The 19,915-nt window shown below is 44.8% G+C and overlaps 2 protein-coding genes and 2 non-coding genes across 5 annotated transcripts; all 4 read left to right on the top strand.

The window, feature by feature from the left end:
* Window positions 1-7,477: 7,477 nt before the first annotated feature.
* RPL21 (ribosomal protein L21) lies at window positions 7,478-12,290 on the top strand. Of its 2 annotated transcripts, none has more exons than XM_071434018.1 (6): window positions 7,478-7,617; window positions 8,972-9,050; window positions 9,603-9,664; window positions 10,632-10,744; window positions 11,403-11,553; window positions 12,155-12,290. In XM_071434018.1, the coding sequence occupies exons 2-6, from the start codon at window positions 8,984-8,986 to the stop codon at window positions 12,242-12,244; spliced, it is 483 nt and encodes a 160-aa protein (XP_071290119.1). In that variant the 5' UTR covers window positions 7,478-7,617; window positions 8,972-8,983; the 3' UTR covers window positions 12,245-12,290. The 2 variants fall into 2 exon arrangements, with proteins under 2 accessions (XP_071290119.1, XP_071290120.1); XM_071434019.1 differs by lacking the exon at window positions 7,478-7,617 and adding an exon at window positions 8,109-8,267.
* On the top strand, window positions 10,346-10,426 carry LOC139593370 (small nucleolar RNA SNORD102). The gene has a single exon (XR_011680279.1). It is a non-coding gene; the product is annotated as a small nucleolar RNA SNORD102 (small nucleolar RNA).
* On the top strand, window positions 10,804-10,936 carry LOC139593363 (small nucleolar RNA SNORA27). Its single transcript, XR_011680272.1, has one exon. It is a non-coding gene; the product is annotated as a small nucleolar RNA SNORA27 (small nucleolar RNA).
* A 4,474-nt stretch (window positions 12,291-16,764) lies between the features above and the next one.
* Window positions 16,765-19,008, top strand: RASL11A (RAS like family 11 member A). Its single transcript, XM_071434017.1, has 4 exons — window positions 16,765-16,953; window positions 17,049-17,105; window positions 17,185-17,264; window positions 17,463-19,008. Exons 1-4 carry the CDS (start codon window positions 16,833-16,835, stop codon window positions 17,913-17,915), a joined length of 711 nt encoding a protein of 236 aa, XP_071290118.1. The 5' UTR covers window positions 16,765-16,832; the 3' UTR covers window positions 17,916-19,008.
* Window positions 19,009-19,915: the final 907 nt, after the last annotated feature.

Raw genomic sequence — 19,915 nt, 5'->3', positions numbered from 1 at the left:
GGGGGGTTAATATTGTAATGAAATGCTTTCAAAATGGAAACTTTTTAAAAATTAATGGCTTTGATCCTTGATCCAGGCACTTGAGATGCCACTGTTCCAGTAACTCCAGTTTCTCCTTAATCTGAAACTTCTTGAGTCAGTGACAGTGTCTAACGCTAACTTGGAAAATCCATTGTTAGAGGTAAGAGGTACAAGATGCTTCCTCAGTCTCTGTGTTCCCTACCAGAATACCAAGCAACGCTTCCCGTTGCAGTCAGCAAGGTTTTATTTTTGTGATCTGCGCAGCAGTTTCCCAAAAGCAAGATTAGCTGTCACGGAATAACAACAGTGACGCACCATCTGACAACAGGCAGCCTCCAGGTGAAGACTTTGTATCCTTACCATCTCCCCCACTCATCAGCTCTCTGCAGTACCAAGATACAAGGGAGGCTAAGGAGGAATATGTAAACCAGCATGGACATAGATATGCAGTAGGAAATAATATCCAATAAGAGGTAGAAAAAAAAATACTGGAAACTGCTTTGTGGAGATAATAAATTTGTTAAAGAGCATTTACTGTTAATGGCCCGTGTCTTTCATGACACTAACGGATGGTGAATTACTTTTGTTTTAATGAAACATATGTCACAGCAATATTTTGTGCTTCCGTTGATCTAAAGCTATTGTTCAAGTCCTTGTTGCAATCAGTTCTCAAACAATGCTCTCTTTGTCAGCAGTACAGAAGTAGAATAATTTTGATTTCTTCTCTTGCAAGATTGATACCCTGGAGAACCCACAGTTCCCCTCTGTACTTGCAGATGGTCAGTTAAATACTCCCATCTGGTTATATTTGTTTTTTTCTGGTTATACTTAGTTTTTTCTAAAAACAAAGCTAAATAAAACCCCACAAACAATCAGAAAAGGAAAAAAAAAAAAAACAAACAAAGAAAAAATCCAAACCCACCAATCAACTGCAAGTTATTGCAAGAGCAGCAGAACTAATAAAGCTTCATTTCCTGAAGTTTGTGCCCTGTGTCTTTATACTGCAGTAATCCAAGCATCACCTCTTTGTCCCATATGGTCTCATTTCCTCCTTCCATTTGCCCTGCAATTTCATTTCCTTCTCTCTCCCTGCAGCACTTATTGCCATTCGCCCTCTGGGAATTTTTCCTTGTTATGTCCCTTCATGCGACTCTTTCCCTTGAATAAGTTGCAGCTACCTTGGAGCAGCCCATATGCTGATTATCTCACATTGCTATTTTGCATATTCCATGAAGGACTCAACAGCATTTCCCAAATACCAATTAATTGATCCTTAACAATAACCCTGCTCCATATATATGTCCTACTATTCCTGTTACAAAGACGGGAAAGTTGGTCTAGTTTATCCTCGGTTGGTCAAAGTTTGGTCAAGTTTATCCTTTGCTAATTCTCTGTTTCACTTCTCCTTGACTGACCATTAATTTGTTCTTTTCTGGCTGCAGTTTTTGTTCAGAGCAGCTATTGTTGTCTCACTGACAGGGGTTGTCAGAGTGTAGCCAACTCTCATTATTTTATCGCAAGCCTTGTGATATTTGATAGCTAGCTCCCTTGCAACCACAGTTCCTGGGATCAGGTGATGAGGATTACTTGAGAAATTCATCTTATTATAACAAGTTTATGGCTCAATCAGCTAGAAAGCTGGAAAATGATGGCAGGACTGAAAATGTTCAAAAGAGGGTGAAAATAAATGCACATGTATTTTTTAAAAATACAACTGTTTTAAGGCATTTGTACCTTGTGATGTCAAGGACTCTTGTCTCATTTAAGATACTGGCATGTGTAAGACGGCAGAAGCTACAGACCATTTCCCACTTTGGAAAGGAGGCAGAAAGGAAATCCCTCAGTGAAGGCCAACATTTTCTGACCACAGATCCAAACTCTGCTAAAGCACCTAGGAAAGAACACTTAAGTGGAATTATAAACACATGTGAAGCACTCTAATGCAGATAACAGTGGGCTTCTTACTCCTGTAGATTCTGGATGTGATCCTTCCTTCTTTTTCTTTCAAGAAGATACTATGGAAGCAGGATAGGAGTTTCTTTTGGCATCCAAATATTTAAATCTAGAGTCAAGACAATAATGTTTACTGAAAGATTGTTACAATGAGTTTGCAATAACTCTGGTTACTTCATGCATTATTAAAAACAGCATTTTGTAGCACTATTAAAATCATAAAAAGCCTACTTTGTCTTTAGGCATTCATACAGAAAAGCAAATTTAACCTGGCATAGCTGGAAGAGAAATTTAAATTTGTGCTTACTTGAGTTCAGCTAACACTAAGTAGACAACATTTCTTTACCTGAAATGAAACTAGCAATATTTTATATAGCCCTTTCATTCCAGCAAGGTTCTTTGCCATTTCATAAGTAATTAAAAACAATTATGCTAATAGCTGTAATCAGAACAATTAATGAGAAATGCAAATGGCTACTTCAGATGCCAATTTGCTAATAGAATGCCATAGAGTATTTATAGACGAGACAATTATTCCACCCACATTTTTACTTTGTGCTGTTACATCCATCAGTCCTTTTTAAACTACAGCACCTTTGTTTTGTTGATGATTGTGATCATCCTCAGTACACAGCAGAAAGTATCTCAGAAGTAATGGGTTCACAGTAAGCAAGTTAACTGGGACTGTTGTGTATAAATTGGATCACTGATAATCAAGAGAGGTGTGTGGGAATGGGAGAAAATGCACAGAGCCTGCTAAGTATGTGGAGGCTTCAGGAGAATGGAGAATTTACTTTGGTAAAATTAAAGTGTACAGGAGATATTCTGTGCAAATAATTACAGAAAAAGGGCAAGCATTGTTCTTCCAGCTAGAAGTACGCATAAGATCAGACATAAAGGAAGAGAAAATAGCACCCTAATCATTAAGCCAGTTCTTCAACTGTATGTAGTAACTCCCAAGAGGGCTAGCAAATGGCTAAAGGTTGGATTGTGAAAGATCGGATTTTTAAAAATATATTTGAATATTAATTGTATATTTATATCCCGTACATTACCAAAAGAAAATCCCCACAAAAATCCCCACCTTATGCAGATTTGCTGCTGGCAGCAGCTGAGTTCCTCCATGACAAAGGAGCGGAATTTTCTGTAATTATCAGCTGTATCAGTGTAGGAGTGGCTAATCACCTTTAGCCAAACAAGTAAATCTACAGTGAAGCTGATGGTGACAGTATAAGGAGTTGCTTGTTCCTGGGTGACTGGTTTGGACCCAGGAGAGGTTACAGAGAGACAGAAATGTGGAAACACAAGAAGTTTGAGAGAACACTGAATGATGATACCAGTTGAATAACTGAGTAATGGATACATCGAATAATAAAACCAGTTGATTGAGAAGTTGCTCTGTTAGTAAGGAAAGAAAGGGATGTTAATTGCTTTTGAAATGAAGTCTGATAAATGTCTTATATTAATTGGTACCTGTAAGAAGATGGTCACAGTTACAAAACTGCTTCCTTGTAAGTTCCTGATGATTTCTGTATGGGTAGAATGCCATGCTAATCAAATAAGCAGTGGAATGACGGAACTTGTTCAGTATTTCAGATTTCATGCTGCAGTGTAGATAATGATGGAAAAAAGGCCATTTGTTTCACTGTGGTGTCAATCCTCCTGCATCGAGGAACACTTTGAATTGGCAACAAATTTGTAAGTATCATAAGTGTAATGAAAACTTCCACCCATGTGTGACATGCTGAGCCCCATCACAATTCTTGGTCTATAGAGTTTTTGCCTTTTTATTTCTCTCAAAGGCTGTAATTTTTCCCATTCCTTTCCCCACGATATGCCTCACTGGCAATGCAGCTAAGTATATCCACCTGTACTGGCACTTCTGCAATTCCACAGTGAGTCCTTTGAAGAAGTTTGTCTGCACTGTCATTTTTGGAAGGAGGTTGGTTGATTAGACACTAATTTGATTGGTTTTAACTCCCATGGAACTAGGCTCAAGCTTGCATTTACAGAAGGGGATTTGTGGATAAAGGATGAACTAACTACAGAAATAAAAAGGTTGGTTGTTAGGGCTAGAATCATGGGGGAGCTGAAGAGACCATAAAAGGGGACAGAAGCATGACTCTGAGATGCCATATAACATGATCCTTTTGGAAAAAGTGAACAATGAAATAACTGGGTCAGCTGAGGAGGTGGCAGATTACTTTGGTCAGTAACTTTTCAATCAAAAGCACAGAGTAGGTGCTGCACTTCTGTGGATGGGGTAACCAATTAACTTCACAATCTTGATTTTCAATTTAGGATCTTGGTTTTGCAACATTATCACAAAAGGAACTGCAGATTTTGATCCTCTTTAACACTTATTCTCAGTTATTTCTGTTAAAATTTTACTCCAGTCCTAATCAGCTATCTTTTTTTTCTTTTCATGTAATGAATGCATTTTGTGAGACACAGGAAACCTACACCTTAGTGAAGGGGAATATTTTTCATTTGTCACCTCAAAGCCCTTTACAAACCCTCATTAATTTAAATTCCTTCCACACACCTGCTGAATAACCCAACACAAACGGAATGTCACACTCAGGATCTCTGTGTGTATCACTTGGTCCACTAAGCATAGGAGCAAGCCAGATCCCACTGTGCATTAAAATTTCAGTGAAGGATTCCTGGCAACCCCATGTGCAGAATCATCACAGTACATTTATTCTTTACAGAGAGCCATCATCCACACAGATGCTGCAGAGAAATGTCAGAAGAGAATAGGGCTCTCCCAGAGAAGACACCAGAATCCTGACTGTGGGAACTTGGGGACTGAAAGCGGTTGGGGCTTGGCATGGTACTTTTCACTCTGAAAAAAACAAAGTGATGTTTATGTACTCTCCACTCCTCTGGCTTCTAATAAGCCCTCCCTTTCAAGCTCCCTTCCCCAGCAATTTTTGAATTGGCTCCCACTGAAGCTGTTTTCCCTGTCTTGCTCTACCTCCACACCAGGCAAAGTGGGAAGGAAACAGTTTACCATGGTGCAGAAAGATTTTCGAAGTACGTCAATGGGTGGAGCACCAGTCTGGGACCTTCACGGTGTTTTGGATCTTTGTGTTAAGCTGTGGATTGCTGCTACTTGTGTTCACCATCTTGAGTACCTGGTGTTTCTGGAGCAGAACCAGATGTGGTGCTTGCCTACAGCCTAGGAGAAATTGGAGTCTGCATCCTACAACTTGCGGTTTGATCAGGGAAAAGCAGTTTAGGCTGGGCTTAGGAGAGGGCAGGGCAGGGCAGGAAGGGGAGCACATGCAGTCTGGAATGCAGAGCTGCAGGTCTCCCCCACATCTGCTTGGCTCCTAGCTCCAGCTTCCAGACCAGACCTCACCCCACAAATTGTGCACCTTTATCTGCTGCAGACAGCCATTATTAAGAAATCTTTTTATGAGCAATATGCAAAGGCTTTGCAGTCTTTAACTGCTCATCAGGTCTCAGTTTTGGGAAACCATGTATCAAACGCTGGTAGGTAAGATGGATTTCTGGATCAGACTCAGCATGCCTAGGGAATGATTCAATGGAGACAAACTGTGAAACATGACTGTTTCTTTGAAACATGGAGCTAAAGAAGGATCCTGGGAATGTGCTAATACAGGTAAATTTATGAATAAAAAACATTACAGAAATTTGAATCAACCTCTCATGTGATTTATTCAGGAAAAAATATGTAGCAAATTCTCAATGTGTTACTTGGCCACAAACAGAGCAGAGTTCAAGTAAGTTCCCAGTTACCACTCCCTTATGAATGACACTTTCCATACGTGTTTCCATACGTGTTCTGTTTGTGGACATGGGTTTGAACACGTGGTGTTTCTTCCCTGTTCCTTCCAGGTGGATGTGGAGATATGTCCTCCATGTAAATCACTGGTAAGATTAAGGCATTCAGCTCACTCACTGCAACTGCCTAGCTTCCTTTACCCAATAATGCCTTTTAGGATTTGGCTTCCTGTCTTTACTTTGCTTGATATCCTCTCTGAAATCTGTTGTCAATGCACTTTCTCACCAAAGAGCTGTTCAGGCTTGTAATGATCCTCATGCTTGGAAAAGTTTCATGGTATGTAGGCTGAATGCATATTAAATTATATAGATTTTTCTCTGCATAGATATCAGGTGCTGTAAATTCTAGATTTTTCATGGTGAAGGGATGGAGTACAGACACATTTTTCTAAATATAACACTTTACTCCAAGAGGTTTCATGTGGAGACAGGGCCTGTCTGTTAGAACACGTCCTGCCAGGCAGCTCTGCAAGCAGAACACGATAGTGAATTTAATCCTCTATATTCATTCTTGTGATCCATAAACTTGCTTCAAAGTGATGATTGAAAAGGCTTGAGTTTTGCAAGACAATATCAGTAGAACCGTGAGGTTAGTCAGAGGATCAAGAAGGATTTTATACCCCACTTTAAGTAATCATTCCTCCCCTAAATTAAATAAGTGCTTCGTTCATTCAAAACAAGAATTTTGCAGTAGGGCAACTCCTCAACAGAGACAAGTTTTGAACCGTCCCTGCATGTTTAGCCTGGGGGAAGGAGGCCCTCTCTTGTCTCACTGCAATCAGTGATTCCCAAGGTGATTCCTGTCTGCTCCGATACCGGAGATGCACAAACAGAGCGAGTCACTGCCGGCTCGGGAACCTGCTCACCACTCCCTTCCTTCTCGCAGCCCATGCAACCTGTGGCACTGGAAGGGCTCTTCGTGGAGAATCCGGGCTTTATTTATCTGGTGGAAATCTCTGCCATACAAACTGAAGATTATGGCATCATACTACGAAAAACCTCATTACAATACTAAGAAAACCCAAACCTGCGCAGCCTCTTCGCATCTGGTTGTTAGCATGCTTCTCCCAGCCCGCTTCCCTGCCCGGGAATGCGGGATCTCCGGTCGGGCAGCCGTGACTGACACACAGCAGCGCCAACAGCCTCACACTGCCAATTTAAATGCTGGCGCACTACTTTCATGTCGTAAAACACCCTGCTGGCTGCTTATGTTCTACATTTCCAAACTTGTTTCCTCAAGGATGGCGGGCCAGCTGCTCACCGCAGGACTCGCTCCTCGGGATCCCTGACAGACATCTCGCTCGTCTTCCCTGCTCCCGACACCCGCGCTGCCAGACCTCTCCCATCCCCATCTCAAAGAGTCACAGGGTGCCTCAGGCTGGAAGGGGCATCTGGTCCAGACTGCCTGCTCCAGCAGGGCCGTGCCACAGCACACGGCGCAGGATTGCGTCCGGACAGTTCTTTAATATCTCCAGTGAGGGAGGCTCCATAACCTCTCTGGGCGTCCTGTTCCAGTGCGCGGTCACCGCACAGGAAACAAGCTCTTCCTCACGTTCATCCGGAACTTCCTGTGCATCGCTTTCTGCCCGTTGCCATGAAAACACATGCACAGCCCTAAAACCCGCGGCGTTACTCCCTGCTTTAGCCGCAGGATCAGCCTTGTGCCGCTGCCGTTTTTCGGGATCACCATCTCGGGGCTCGCTGCCCCTCAGGCCGTCCCTTTCCCGTCAGGCGCGGCGCGGGCAGCCCCGCCGAGGCCCCGCTGTTAAGGGCGGGCGCGGCACCGCCCTCTTCCTTTGGAGCCGGGGCGCCATTTTGTGCGCACGCACGGTGAGCGCCCGCGCCCCTCCGCCGCTCCGCGGGACGCGCTGGGGATGCGGGGTGGCGGGGACATGGAGCGGGGACACGGCCGGAGGGCTCCTGCTGCCGGCGGGGGCGGGCGGGGGACCGCCGGCTCTGATGGGAGCACCACGGCCTTCCTAGGGCGGGGAGTGGGGGAGCGAGGAGGCCGCGGGTTGCGGTGCCGGGCGGATTGCGGGGGGCGGGCGGGAGGGGGGTGCTGAGGGTGCTGAGGGTGGGAGGAATGGGGGTGCTGAGGGAGGCAGGGGCCGCCGAGGCCCGCGGCGGGTGCTGGTGCGGAGCAGCAGCGCTGCAGCACGTGGCGGCGGGCCCGGCCACCCCGGCGGGATGTCGGGGCAGGGCAGGCGGCACAGGGGCGGCTCCTCGGGGCCGACAATGCCGGGATGGCCGCGTAGGCCTGCGGAGCATGTGAGCCTTCCTGTGAATGTTGTGGTGGGGATCCTGCCTTATGGGTGCCTTGTAAGGAGGGGCTTAGGGAACGGGACAGGGTCAGGTGTCATCGAGGGACATCTCACAGCGAGCGGATGTATCCTGGTGCCTGGCAAGGGCCTGTGGAAGCATGGAACAACCAGCTGAAGCTGGAGAAGCTCAGACTGGATATAAGGGGAATAATGTTAATGGTAATAGCCAGGCCTCCAAATATGCTCCCTAGGAAGGCTATGCAGTAAGGTCTTGGGGGAAAGTAATACAAGGAGCAGCTGCTCCTCATTGCTACTGCATGAGTGGAAGTGGAGGGGCAGTCACTGGTCTTTGTGGTGACCAGAGATGGGACCCGAGGAAGTGGCATGAAGATGTGTCAGGGAAGGTTTTAAGTTGGGTATCAGGGTTTGGTTTTTCACCCCAAGGGTGGTTGGGCACTGGAACGGGCTCCCTGGGGAAGCTGGTCACAGCACCAGCCCTAGAGAGTTCAATAATCTTCTGAACAATGCTCTCAGTTACATTCTGTGACTCTTCAGGTGTTCTCGACAGAGTTGGTCCTTGCGGGTATCTTCTAATGCTGTATATTCTTTGATCCTACTCAAGAACTTTCTCCAGTCAAGTTTCAAGACCTGAGTGGAAAAAGTTCTTGAGTAGCTTGGCTTGACCTCAGTAGACCTTGCTGTAAGCAGGAGTTAAACTGAGTACCTTGCTGGCATCCATTCTAACCTGAGTTAAGCTGTGGTCCTATAAGCTCTGATTTCTTTGGATGCCTAATTGCTTGAACTGAAGCAGTGTCATTCTGAATAGGCTTAAAGGGTCCATTAATCTGAAATACTTGAGAATTCCGTCAGCTTTGTGGTGAGTGAACTGATAGCTGTGAATAATTTGCCTTAATTTTTTACAGTAACCAGCCAAAATGACGAACACAAAGGGAAAGAGGAGGGGAACGCGTTACATGTTCTCCAGGCCCTTCCGTAAGCATGGTGAGTGTCCCTGGCGGTACCAGCACTGCATCCACTGACTGCCCTGATGGACAGCTGCACTCCCTGGGGATGGGCTGTGAAATAAAGGCTTGTGCCAAGGGATTTCTGACAACTTGGGCTAAAAACTGTAGAACTATACACAGAGCTCTGAGCTCTTACTACAAATGCTTTGGTATTCTGGTTGTTTCACAGTAGCCACAGTGCTAAATCTGTCAGTGCTTGAAAATTAATTTGAAGGTGAGGAAAGTATTTCAGCAGTTACTTAAAACATAGAGGGGTTTTTCCTCTGATCAATAAGCAGTTGCATCTATATTGATATATTAAATAGTTTAATGTCTCTTCAATCTTGGCATTAGGAAAACAAATCTGATTTTTCTTCAGCTGGTCATTTTAAAAATTTGAAGTGTGTAATTACTGCTTTAAAAAAGCATGGTTTGATTTTTGAGGTATTTAGGAAAACTGTATCATATGCATGATCTGTGTCCCTCATCCTTTTAATGTGTGTGTGAAATTCCAGGCTTCCTAAGTATCCAAATTTGTATCTCTTAACAGGAGTGGTCCCTCTGGCTACCTATATGCGGATCTACAAGAAGGGTGACATAGTTGATATCAAGGTACTTTCTGCAGTGCTGTGTGACTAAAAGCTGAAGCAGTGTGGTCCTGAACAGTCTCCAGCTCCTTGGGGTGGGCTCTTGTTGTTTGGGTCACATGTGCCAACACAAGTGCCTGCTGCTCACTTAGGGAGCAGTATTGGAATGACAGTGCTACCGAGCCAGTGTCACATGCTGGTGTATGTGGGGTTTTGTAGATACATATAATATGGCTGTGCTTTGTTTTGGTGTGTTCAGCTGCAAAAGGGAGGTATGCCATAGCCAATATTTGAGCTGGCTACTGGCACAGCTTTCCTAGGAGCCTCAGCTGTCACTTAGTTGATACTCTGTTATGAGCCATGATTTGTGGTTCATAAGTGATTGCAAAGCTATACTAAAACTAAAAATCAAGAAATAAATGGGAGGATACATCATATATATTAATAAAGGAGGGAAAAGTGAAGCAGCATTTCCCATCACTTGGCATATATTAGGACTTTTTTTAAGTCAACTGTACTTTCACAACTGAATTGCAGTGAATGTGAAAGCCTTTCATCAAGGATTCCTATTTGGTTGAATCCTTTGGTTTCATTTGGAATGCCATGTTCTTGTAGCAGTCACATGGAAGGTGGAGTTTAATTTTGCTGGTTTGTTGTTTAACTTGGAGAATGTATTGTTCAGAATTGACGCTTCCTCACGCGCTGGAGCTTGATGATGAATGTCTCTTGTGATTGCTTGCTTGTCTTGGAAGCAAAGTGATCTGTCATTTCACCGACACTGAAAGCTACCAGAACTGATGTAGCAAAATTTGGTAGTCTTCAGATGCAAAATGCATGGCAATAAATTCCAACTTTATGGTAAAATGGGAATATTTTGTAATAAATCTCAAATAATTTGAAATGTATACTTTAAGTTACTTCTTAAAGAAAAACCCTTTTTTCCCCTCCCACTCCTTTTTTTTTTCCCTCCTTTTCTTTTTGCTTCTTAACAGGGCATGGGTACTGTTCAAAAAGGCATGCCCCACAAGTGTTACCATGGCAAGACTGGAAGGGTGTATAATGTTACTCAGCACGCTGTGGGCATTATTGTTAACAAGCAGGTTAAGTAAGTAATGAAATTCTATGTATTGAAACTTGGTATTTGAGAAAGTTGAACTGTGATTGCACCCTCCTTTCACTTTACCAGTTAGACAGTTCTTGTCTTGATTGGTCATTCAAGGTGGGTAAAGTGTATTTCCTTTTTATAACCCAAGCAAATGATGCTCATTTGACTTGGATCCTGTCAGAGGAAACATTTTTTGTTTCTCTTAACACCTAAAGTCACATTACCTAGCAGGGCTTCACACAGCCAGTGTGCTGGCATCAAAGCCCTTTTTAAATACTAGTATGTAGGTGTATCCAGCTGAATTTTGTACAATTGAGTCAAAAAAAGACAAGTTGGGGGGTTTTTTTTGGTTCCAGGAGCCTGGTTGCTGTGCATTTGTTATAAAATTACTTGCTTGTATGCTAAGAGGCTAAAACTATGTATTCTCCACAATTTTAATCTGAAATTGTCAGCACATTGTTATACATGACCTTGTTATATAATAATAAGCTTTTAGTTATATGTAAGTTATATCTGATGCATCTGCAGCTGTGTTTTGACGTATTGCCCAAAAATGATCTGTAATTGAACTTATGGAGTTAGTTCTGTAAGGTCTGTAAGTCTTGATTTAATGTGGCGTTTTTTCAAGTGAAGATTAAAAACTGCTTGCCTTTCTTAGGGGCAAGATTCTGGCCAAGAGAATTAATGTGCGTATAGAGCATATTAAACATTCCAAGAGCAGAGACAGCTTTCTGCAGCGTGTGAAGGAAAATGAAAGGAAGAAAAAGGAAGCAAAAGAAAAAGGCATTTGGGTTCAACTGAAACGTCAGGTAATGTTTCTGTTGAGATCACAGTCCTTGAGCAGGAGAAGACTGCATTCTTGGAGTAGTGGCCTCATGCAGTGCATGGGCATTTGGGCTGTCTGGGATGTTTGGTGCCTGAGCACTGTTCTGTGCCAGATGAAAATTGTAGTTGTAGCTCTGAACAAATGCTTGGCTACTTCCTCTGTTGTTGCTTGTCTGCAGCAGCAGCAGCTCTGGATGGTTTTAGGGTCAGTAGAGTCTTTGGTTTTGGTGAATTTTCAGTTGCAACAGGTTCTAATGTGAGCCTTGAAGGAAAGAATTAATAACCAGATTTCAGAGAAGAGGTAATGGCTATTGCTTCTGGAGCTGCAGGGATGCATCACTCCGTGTTCATTGGGTTGGTGAGCTGCAGAGAGAGTAAAGCACCTTTAGCAGCAAGAGCAACATTTTCTGGCAGATCATTTTCTTACTGCTACTCTTTGAATGAAATTTATGAGACTAGGAATGGTAAAATCACTGTAATGTTTACATAATAAGGCACTAAATGGTTGACAAATTGTTATTTTCTGAAAAAATGCTTTTGAGCTGTAATGTCATGAGTTTTCATTTTTTATTTTTCTGTTTACAGCCTGCTCCACCAAGAGAAGCACACTTCGTGAGAACTAATGGCAAGGATCCAGAGCTGCTGGAGCCAATTCCTTATGAATTCATGGCATAATGTATGTTTAAAAAATAAACTAAAGATATGGTTTTGGACAAGTGTATGTGATTGTGGCTGATTCATTTAGTTGGGTTTGGGGCTTTTGTGTTTGAACAGATGCTTTAGAAACCTTCTTTTATTGAAGTTTATTTATTTAGCTTGCATTTACCATGATGCTTAGTCATTTAAATCATCTGCAGCTTTTGCTGACGAATTTCATCATTTCTATGGATGATAAATGCTAGGAACACTGAAACTTGCTAGTGCTTAGTAATGATCATGAGCTATTATGAGAGGCCATGGACTGTTTCACCAGCAGACTAAGAACTTGTATCAAGAATCACCCAGTGCCACTTAAAGGCTTGGGTTTTTTGGGTTTTTTTGGTAGGAAAAGAGATAAGGTGTTTCAGATTTCATTCATGCAAGGTATTGGCTAAGGGGCCTCATGAATACTGAGGAATTGTTGAAACCATTTTTGAAAACAACCTCTAGGGAAATGTCTAGGCAAATTTTGTTCTTCCACCAGTGTAACTTGCAAAATAATGTTTACAGCATCCCCATGCAATAAGCCTTCTTACAAAATAGTGGTAGTTTAGAAACCAGAACTGCCAGCCTTTGTATTTTGATTTTTAACATTTTAATTGGCTGGTATAGCTACTAAACACTTTCATTTTATATGTTTATTGCATGCCTGTTGAATGTTGCAGTGAATTCCTCTCATCCCAGATTTACTCATGTCTCACAAAAGCCCACTGCCACCTGTGCAGTTCTTAAATGGAAGAAGATCTTCAGCTGACTGTTTACTAACCAGTGCTGGTTTAGTGAGCTTTGCTTGAAGCAGTGTGTAACCTTCTAGAGACTGCTGAAGGGAACCTGCTTGGTTAGCCTTGAAAACGCACAGTCTCAGGCTTGTTTTGTAGTTACAGGTAAATAATAGTTTACCTTGAAATGTCATGTCAGGCATTGCTCAGCTACCTTCAGTAAGTGATGTAAAACTAATGTCTACGTGTAGACAGAGAGAAGTACTAGAGCAGCAAGTGATCTCAAGCTGTTTGTAGGTGTACACTGCTGAGCATTGCTGAACAGTGAATTGCAGGGCAGCTTGTAAGCGTGGGAGTAGGGAACACACTTCTATGAGGTTTGCTTTTACCTAACTCTCGATGGTGGGTGTTCCCATTCCCATGGAATGTAGGTTTCAGACCTTGAATTCAGAGTCTGGCTTGGGCTGGTATCTAAGGGTGAAGGGCTTTAGGTTGGATGGGCTGGAGTTTCCAAGTTCCAGTGAGCAGATTGCTGTGTTTGAAGTTCTCTTAAGCTCCCATTTCAGAAGATGCAGCAGGCTGTATATGTGGAATGACTTTGGAAGTGACTTGGAGGAGCATGCCCCTTAGCAGGCTGCTCCATGACAGTAGAGCTGTGCACCATATGCACTTGGCTTTTATGGTCAAGGGGCTTTTCTTGGAGCAGCAAGATTTGTGTGCTTTATCAAGCTCTTTAGCTTGTCAGTTTCCACAGCCATTTAAAAGTGGTATTTGCCCTACAAGATAAGCATCATTTTCCACTAGGCTTTGTAGGAATTAAGTGGGAGGCTATTGGATACAGACTGGTGATGGCATTTTAAATTTGCTTCTCATGCATGCATGTCTAGGCTATTTTAGTTCTATGTTCGGTTAGTACTCACTTGTCAAAATCACGGCGGATTAGCTGTAGCAGCATGATGAAATTATTAACATAAGTGGGGCACAGTTCTAAACTTTTTGAACTTACTTTAAACAAATTGGAATACTAAGACTGGACAGCATTACAGTGGTCTTGTTTAAGAGCTGTGCTCCCAGAGACACTGCATTGCAACACTATTCAATTCATTTAGAAAAAGTGTTTTTAAGGTCACTATGCCAATGGTAGTTGGTTGTAAATGCATATTTATAAGCCCTCTGGGCTGGGAAGTGAGGTTGGGAAGGTTTTCTTGGTCAGGATTCCCAGAAATGACTGAAAATGAATCTGGGTTTGTACAGGAAGAAAATAACCTTTTTTGTTTGTTTGTTTTTAATGTTTGGAAAGAGGACAAATAAACGAAGGTGTAGCCTGTTTGTTGCACTTAGTGAAGTGGGGGTTTTCCACACTCATCTGAAGTTTCACAGCCCAGACACTTAACAGATCTCAGTACCTGATCTCAGCTGCTGAAGTTTGCTTCCTGTGTGTTTGGCTGCCCTGTTTTTGCACAATCCTGACGAAAGAGGGAGATCTGTGAATTGGGAAAAGCTGAAGAACTGCCTGTAGAGACATCTCCAGTTCTGAGCTGAAACATGAAGCATGTTCCTTACAGGGTTTGGAGTCACCAGTTTTGACTTGCTCTGGAAGGGTTTTACACACTAAACCCATGAGCTATAACCAGTTCTCTGCAGTCCTGTTCTGAGGCTCCTTTACAGCCACAAACCTTTACCCCTGGCAAAATCTCCTGTTATCTCCGAGAGAAGCGGCAAGGAAGCTGCCTTCTGAGCTGTCAGCTTCATCTTTTTTAGCCTATTGGCAACAGCAGGATTTGAGGTTTCCTGAGCACTGTGTAGGCAGTATCAGGCAGGGAGGGTCAGTGAAAAGGCAGGACTGGGAAGTGGGAGGAGGAACCATACAGAGGCTGCATGGGGTAGGAACATTGCTCCCACCAACAGCACCCATACAGCTTAGGAACTCAGAAAAATAATAAAAAAAGAAGCTCCAGATGTTCTCAGGATGTTTTCCATGCCACCATCACAGGAACAAGCCACCTACTCTCCCCCCAAAAGTACTGCTGTTGAATGTTGCCAGAGCTTGGAACGGGGATGTGTCAGGCAGCAGTATGGCATACCTGGCACTGTAGGGAAAGGGGATCGTGATGGGCCATAGGGATAGTGGGATTGGCCATCTACAGAGGAGGTTAAAAAAGTACAGCCTGGCACTTCCAAGTCGGGCCTGCAGAGCAGAGAAAGGCCCCTTGGAATAGCCTGGAGCCTCACACATGCCAGGGGTGCTTAGTCTGCAGCATGGGGACAGCTAATCTGGGCCCCAAATGCTTCAATTTACTGAGCTGCTCCTGTTGTACCTGGGTAGGTGTTGATAGAGACACAGTCCATCACATCCTGCACATTAATTCCTTCACAGGGTGTCCTGCCTGGGCTTGGGCAACATTATCTCTCTGCTTGACCACCCCCACTTTCTCTTTGGGGGTGCTCCCAGCAGCAGGCAAGGCAGCTCGAGTTGTACAGGAGAAAGAGACAGCTCCTTCAAGGTTTGAGGACAGTTGTTCAATGCTGCTTTCACAGCTCAGCACCTGGGAATCTTCTGCTTGGAACGGACTCGTTTCAGTAGCATTCTTTCAGGGGCACACTGAATGTACTCTGATAGCTCTTTTGTAAAGAAGTGTATAAAAATAGCTGCTGCTGGCTCTGTGAGTGAGGCCAAAGGCAAGCGATGCCCTGACACTAGGGGAAGGTGACGATAGCGGGAACCTCTGGAAACCAAAAGCTTTTAGTGATACAAGAGAAGTCTTCTTTCCCAAAAGAAAAGAGCTTGTTGGCCTGATTGGGAGTAAAGTAGAAACTTCAGGGGCAATAGTTTTTGGAAGTGAAAAGAAACCCATAAGGGTTCTTGGGCACTAAAGTAGCACAAATAATCAACAGTGCTTCTTCCACTATGCTTTTCTGCAGGTACTACTTTAACTGATGTAATTAGGATTGTCTTAACTCAGCTGCCTGTGTGTGAGCATCCAGGGTCTGTTGGGCTGTCCAAGCCATCTGCAGCTCTCACGGTGACTCCATCCCTCTGTGCCATGAGATCAGTCCATTTGAGTACCATCCACTGTCCTTTTCCATGTTGTATCCTGCTGGCATGTGCTATCTCCCTGATAAAAATGAAAGCAGCCTCTGAATGGATTATTTATTTTTTAAGTACTCACACAGTTGCAGGGCAGCACAGAGCAGAAGCAGGAGCCAGGGCAATGGTTTGTGGAGACTGAAACATCTGCACAGCTGCTTGCAGGTCTGAGGCTGTCCTTAAATAGGACTGGCCTGATTGGGAGTACCATTCTTCTCCAAAACTTTTCTACTTCAAAAGCCCAAAGGGCCCAATCAAGACCACTTAGGTTTCAGGGCTGGCTGTTGTTTGATCCACAAGCTGAGTTTTCAACATTGGCTGTAGAAGGATATGTTCGGGTATAGAAACAAAATAGTATGAGGTAAAATAATCATTTCCTTTCTTTCAAGACTGGAGTCTCTCACTGCTGAGAGGGTGGTGCATTTGCCTGTCTTCCTCGGGCGGGGGGCATGCCCGGCAGGATGCTCGCCCCTGCCGTGGGACGCAGGTTGCACAGCCTGCCGAGGCTGTCCGCCAGACCCCTGGGCTGTGCCTGTGCGGACCACTCCACGCCCTGGCAGTGGGGAGGGTGGGAGAAAGAGGGAGAGGTAGAAGCCGGGTGGGTAAATCGAGCGGAGAGGGCGGTACGGCGGGGGGCGGTGCAGCGGCAGCGGGGCGGCCCCAGGGCGGAGCCGCCGCCGGGGCCTTTAAAATCCGCTCGGCTCCACCGAACCGAGCGGAGCCGTGCGAGCCCTCCGGCCGCCGAGCCGCCTGTCCCATGCGCCTGCCGAGCATGTCCCAGCCCTTCCTGCTGGCGCCCATCGCCGAGTGCCCTCCGGGGCCGCCCGGCGCCCAGGTCCGCCTGGCCGTGCTGGGTGCCCGCGGCGTCGGCAAGAGCGGTGAGTGCGGGGATGCCCGTCCTCTTCCCCTGCCCGTCCTCTTCCCCCGTCTGTCCGTCCGTCCGTCCCAACTAACGCGGCGCTCTGTGTTTCAGCCATGATCGTGCGGTTCCTGACCAAGCGCTTCATCGGCGACTACGAGCCCAACACAGGTGAGGCGGGCGGGGCGCGGCGGGGCCGGGCGCGGCGGGGCCCCGCATCCGTCCGGGCTCACGGCTCTCTGCTCCACAGGCAACCTCTACTCCCGGCTCGTACATCTGGACGGGGACCACGTTGCCGTGCAGATCCAAGACACGCCGGGATGCATTCAGGTACTGAGATGTTTTGGATCAATCGGTTCTCCTCTGCTACCTAAAGGCTCAGCTTTTGAGCCCAAATTTCCTGTATGCCGAGACTGGATCACCTGAGACAGAGCTCAGGCTTCCCTTTGGACCCGTTTGATGGTGCTGTGCTTGATCTTCATACTCTCATGACCCAATGCCGAATCTGTGCTCTCTGTTGTACCACAGGTGCAAGAGGACTGTGTGCAGGTGCTGGACTCCCTGTCTCGGTGTGTGAAGTGGGCAGAGGGCTTCCTGCTGGTCTACTCCATCACAGACTACAGCAGCTACCAGTCTGTCCAGCCTCTCTACCAGCACATTCGCAAGGTGCACCCTGATGCCAGGACTCCCATCATTATTGTGGGGAACAAAGCAGACCTCCTCCACGCCAGGCAAGTACAGGCAAAAGAGGGACTACAGCTGGCAGATGAACTGGGCAGCCTGTTCTTGGAAATCTCCACCAGTGAGGACTCCCAAGGTGTCTGTGATGTCTTCCAGTACCTTTGCAAGGAGGTCAGCAAACTACAGCATGCCAGCAGCACGGACAGGAGGCGGTCATCCATCATCCCTCGGCCCAAATCTCCCAACATGCAAGATCTAAAGAGACGTTTCAAACAGGCTTTATCTTCCAAAGTCAAGTAAACCTCCCATTGACATCCTCTGGGACTCAATAGAATTTATTTTTGTAAACTAGTTAATAAAAATCTTTATTTTTGTACTAATGCCAGCAGTGTAGAAGTAAGTATGTCAAAGCTTGCAATCTCCTTGCTGTTCTCTCATTTGACTGCTTGGGTTATTTCTAAAGGAAAAAAAAAGGAAAAAAAAGCTGCACAGCAACTAAATAAACGTAGTTGGAAAGGGGACTTTTGCCAGGAGGCTTTGATTCCATTTCTTTTTTGGGGGGACTTGGATTTTCTGTATTTAGCTATTCATATGATTTTCTCTGGAGACTTCAATTTCCTGTTTGTAAAATGGGAGTGTTAATGATGTGAATCATTACCTGCCTTTATACAATGCTTGGAAAGCCCTTGGTGGAAAACTTTGTAGGAGATAAAAGAAAGATCCCTTCATTAAACATGAAAATACAAAAGTGTCTGTAAGAATTCTGGTTATAACAGAACTGTTTTCTCCCTCAAAGCTGCTGTTTTGCTTGCACCTGTAATAGCCTGAATGCTGATAGGCTGTTAGGAATGAGCTCAAATTTCTCATGTGCCTTAGAGATCTGTTCTACAGCATTAAAAATTTGAGCCCCAAGCATTTAACAGGAAGGTTGAGTTTCTCCTACAGATTGCTGTGGAACAAAGTGCTGAGCAATCCACAGCAGAGGAGTGTGTGGGTTGGCTGTTGCTTTCTCTGGAGATATATGATAGGAAGGACTGATGCGTAGGCCTTTTTCCTTGGACAGAAAATAGCTACATCTAAAAGGAATCACACCTTTATCTTCCCTGGAGTAATTTTGTAGCTATTGGAAACAGGTCAGGCTTTACTCTTACTTCACATAAACTCTAAACCATACTAGAATGGGTTTTATTAACTGTTTGCTGGATGTCTGAGCATGGAATGTAGGTTTTGCCTTTTCAGTATGCTTCTGAATTATGTATGTGAGCAATAAAACTACTCCATGCTGAGTAGAAAGTGTGGAAGTAGATTAATCTGTACAGGGGAAACTTGCTGTCCTTACTCAAGTGCAAGTCCAGTAAGGTTTATTTTATAAAATAAAATAGGTAAGTCAAAAGACCACTTCCTTCTTTCCTTGTGTCAGGAAAGGCAGGTAGGTTCTGTGCCTTGCAGTTAGTGGGCAGTCCCTGTTGTTTCTGATCCCTGGGCCTTGAAGCTTCCTGGGCCACCTTCACTCTTTATTTGCATCTGAGTCTTCCTGATGGTGTTAATTGAGGGAAGGGGGACTGAGCATGTTAAAGATGATGCTCTGTGCAGAGGCACCAGAGGGTCTGGGCAGGGGCGTGCGGTGCCAGCAGCACTGTTCCCCACCCAGGGCTATGTGCACCTCTTCAGCCCAGGCATGTCACCTGTATGTCTCCTCCCTGGAGGCCCTGTGCTGCCCAGCCAAAGGGCACAGGAGAGCTGATTCCCAGAACTGCAGGGACAGACTGAAACCAGGACTGCAAGCTGGGGCCAAAACTCTTGGAGCTAATTCATGTCAAAAGCACGGTGACAGCCTGGACAAACCAAATACTGCTTAAACATGTTAATACAATACTTAACACATGTTAAATATTTCTTCACTGTGGGAGTTGCTCTGCCAGGCCCAGGATTCTGGGCTTGAGGAGAGCAGGATGATGGGGTTGGTGAGAATGAGCATGTCCCTGGCAGACTTGAACTCACCACATGGACCATGTGTCCATGGGGAAATTTGAAGAGGAATTGAAAAGTCACAAGTGGGATATTTGTGGAACATGTCACCATCTTTAAACCAGGATAACAAATTGTTTCCAAGAGAAAATACCACTCTGGTAGAGTTTCGGTTGTTTTTTTTAACCTGCAGCTTTTGGAAATTATTTCCTACTCATGTATCCAGTACAGAGTTTCACCAAGCAAGTTGCTAAAGATGTACACACATGGTACAAAATATGCTAAAGGGTCAGGTAATGTGATTGGACAAGTCTGCATCTTACCATGGTCTT

Source organism: Agelaius tricolor, unplaced genomic scaffold (assembly GCF_023055355.1).
Source record: "Agelaius tricolor isolate 1412-34295 unplaced genomic scaffold, bAgeTri1.0.p SCAF_9, whole genome shotgun sequence".
Taxonomy (NCBI): domain Eukaryota; kingdom Metazoa; phylum Chordata; class Aves; order Passeriformes; family Icteridae; genus Agelaius; species Agelaius tricolor.
Note: the sequence above shows the minus strand (reverse complement) of the source record. Positions and strands in the feature narration are given on the sequence as shown.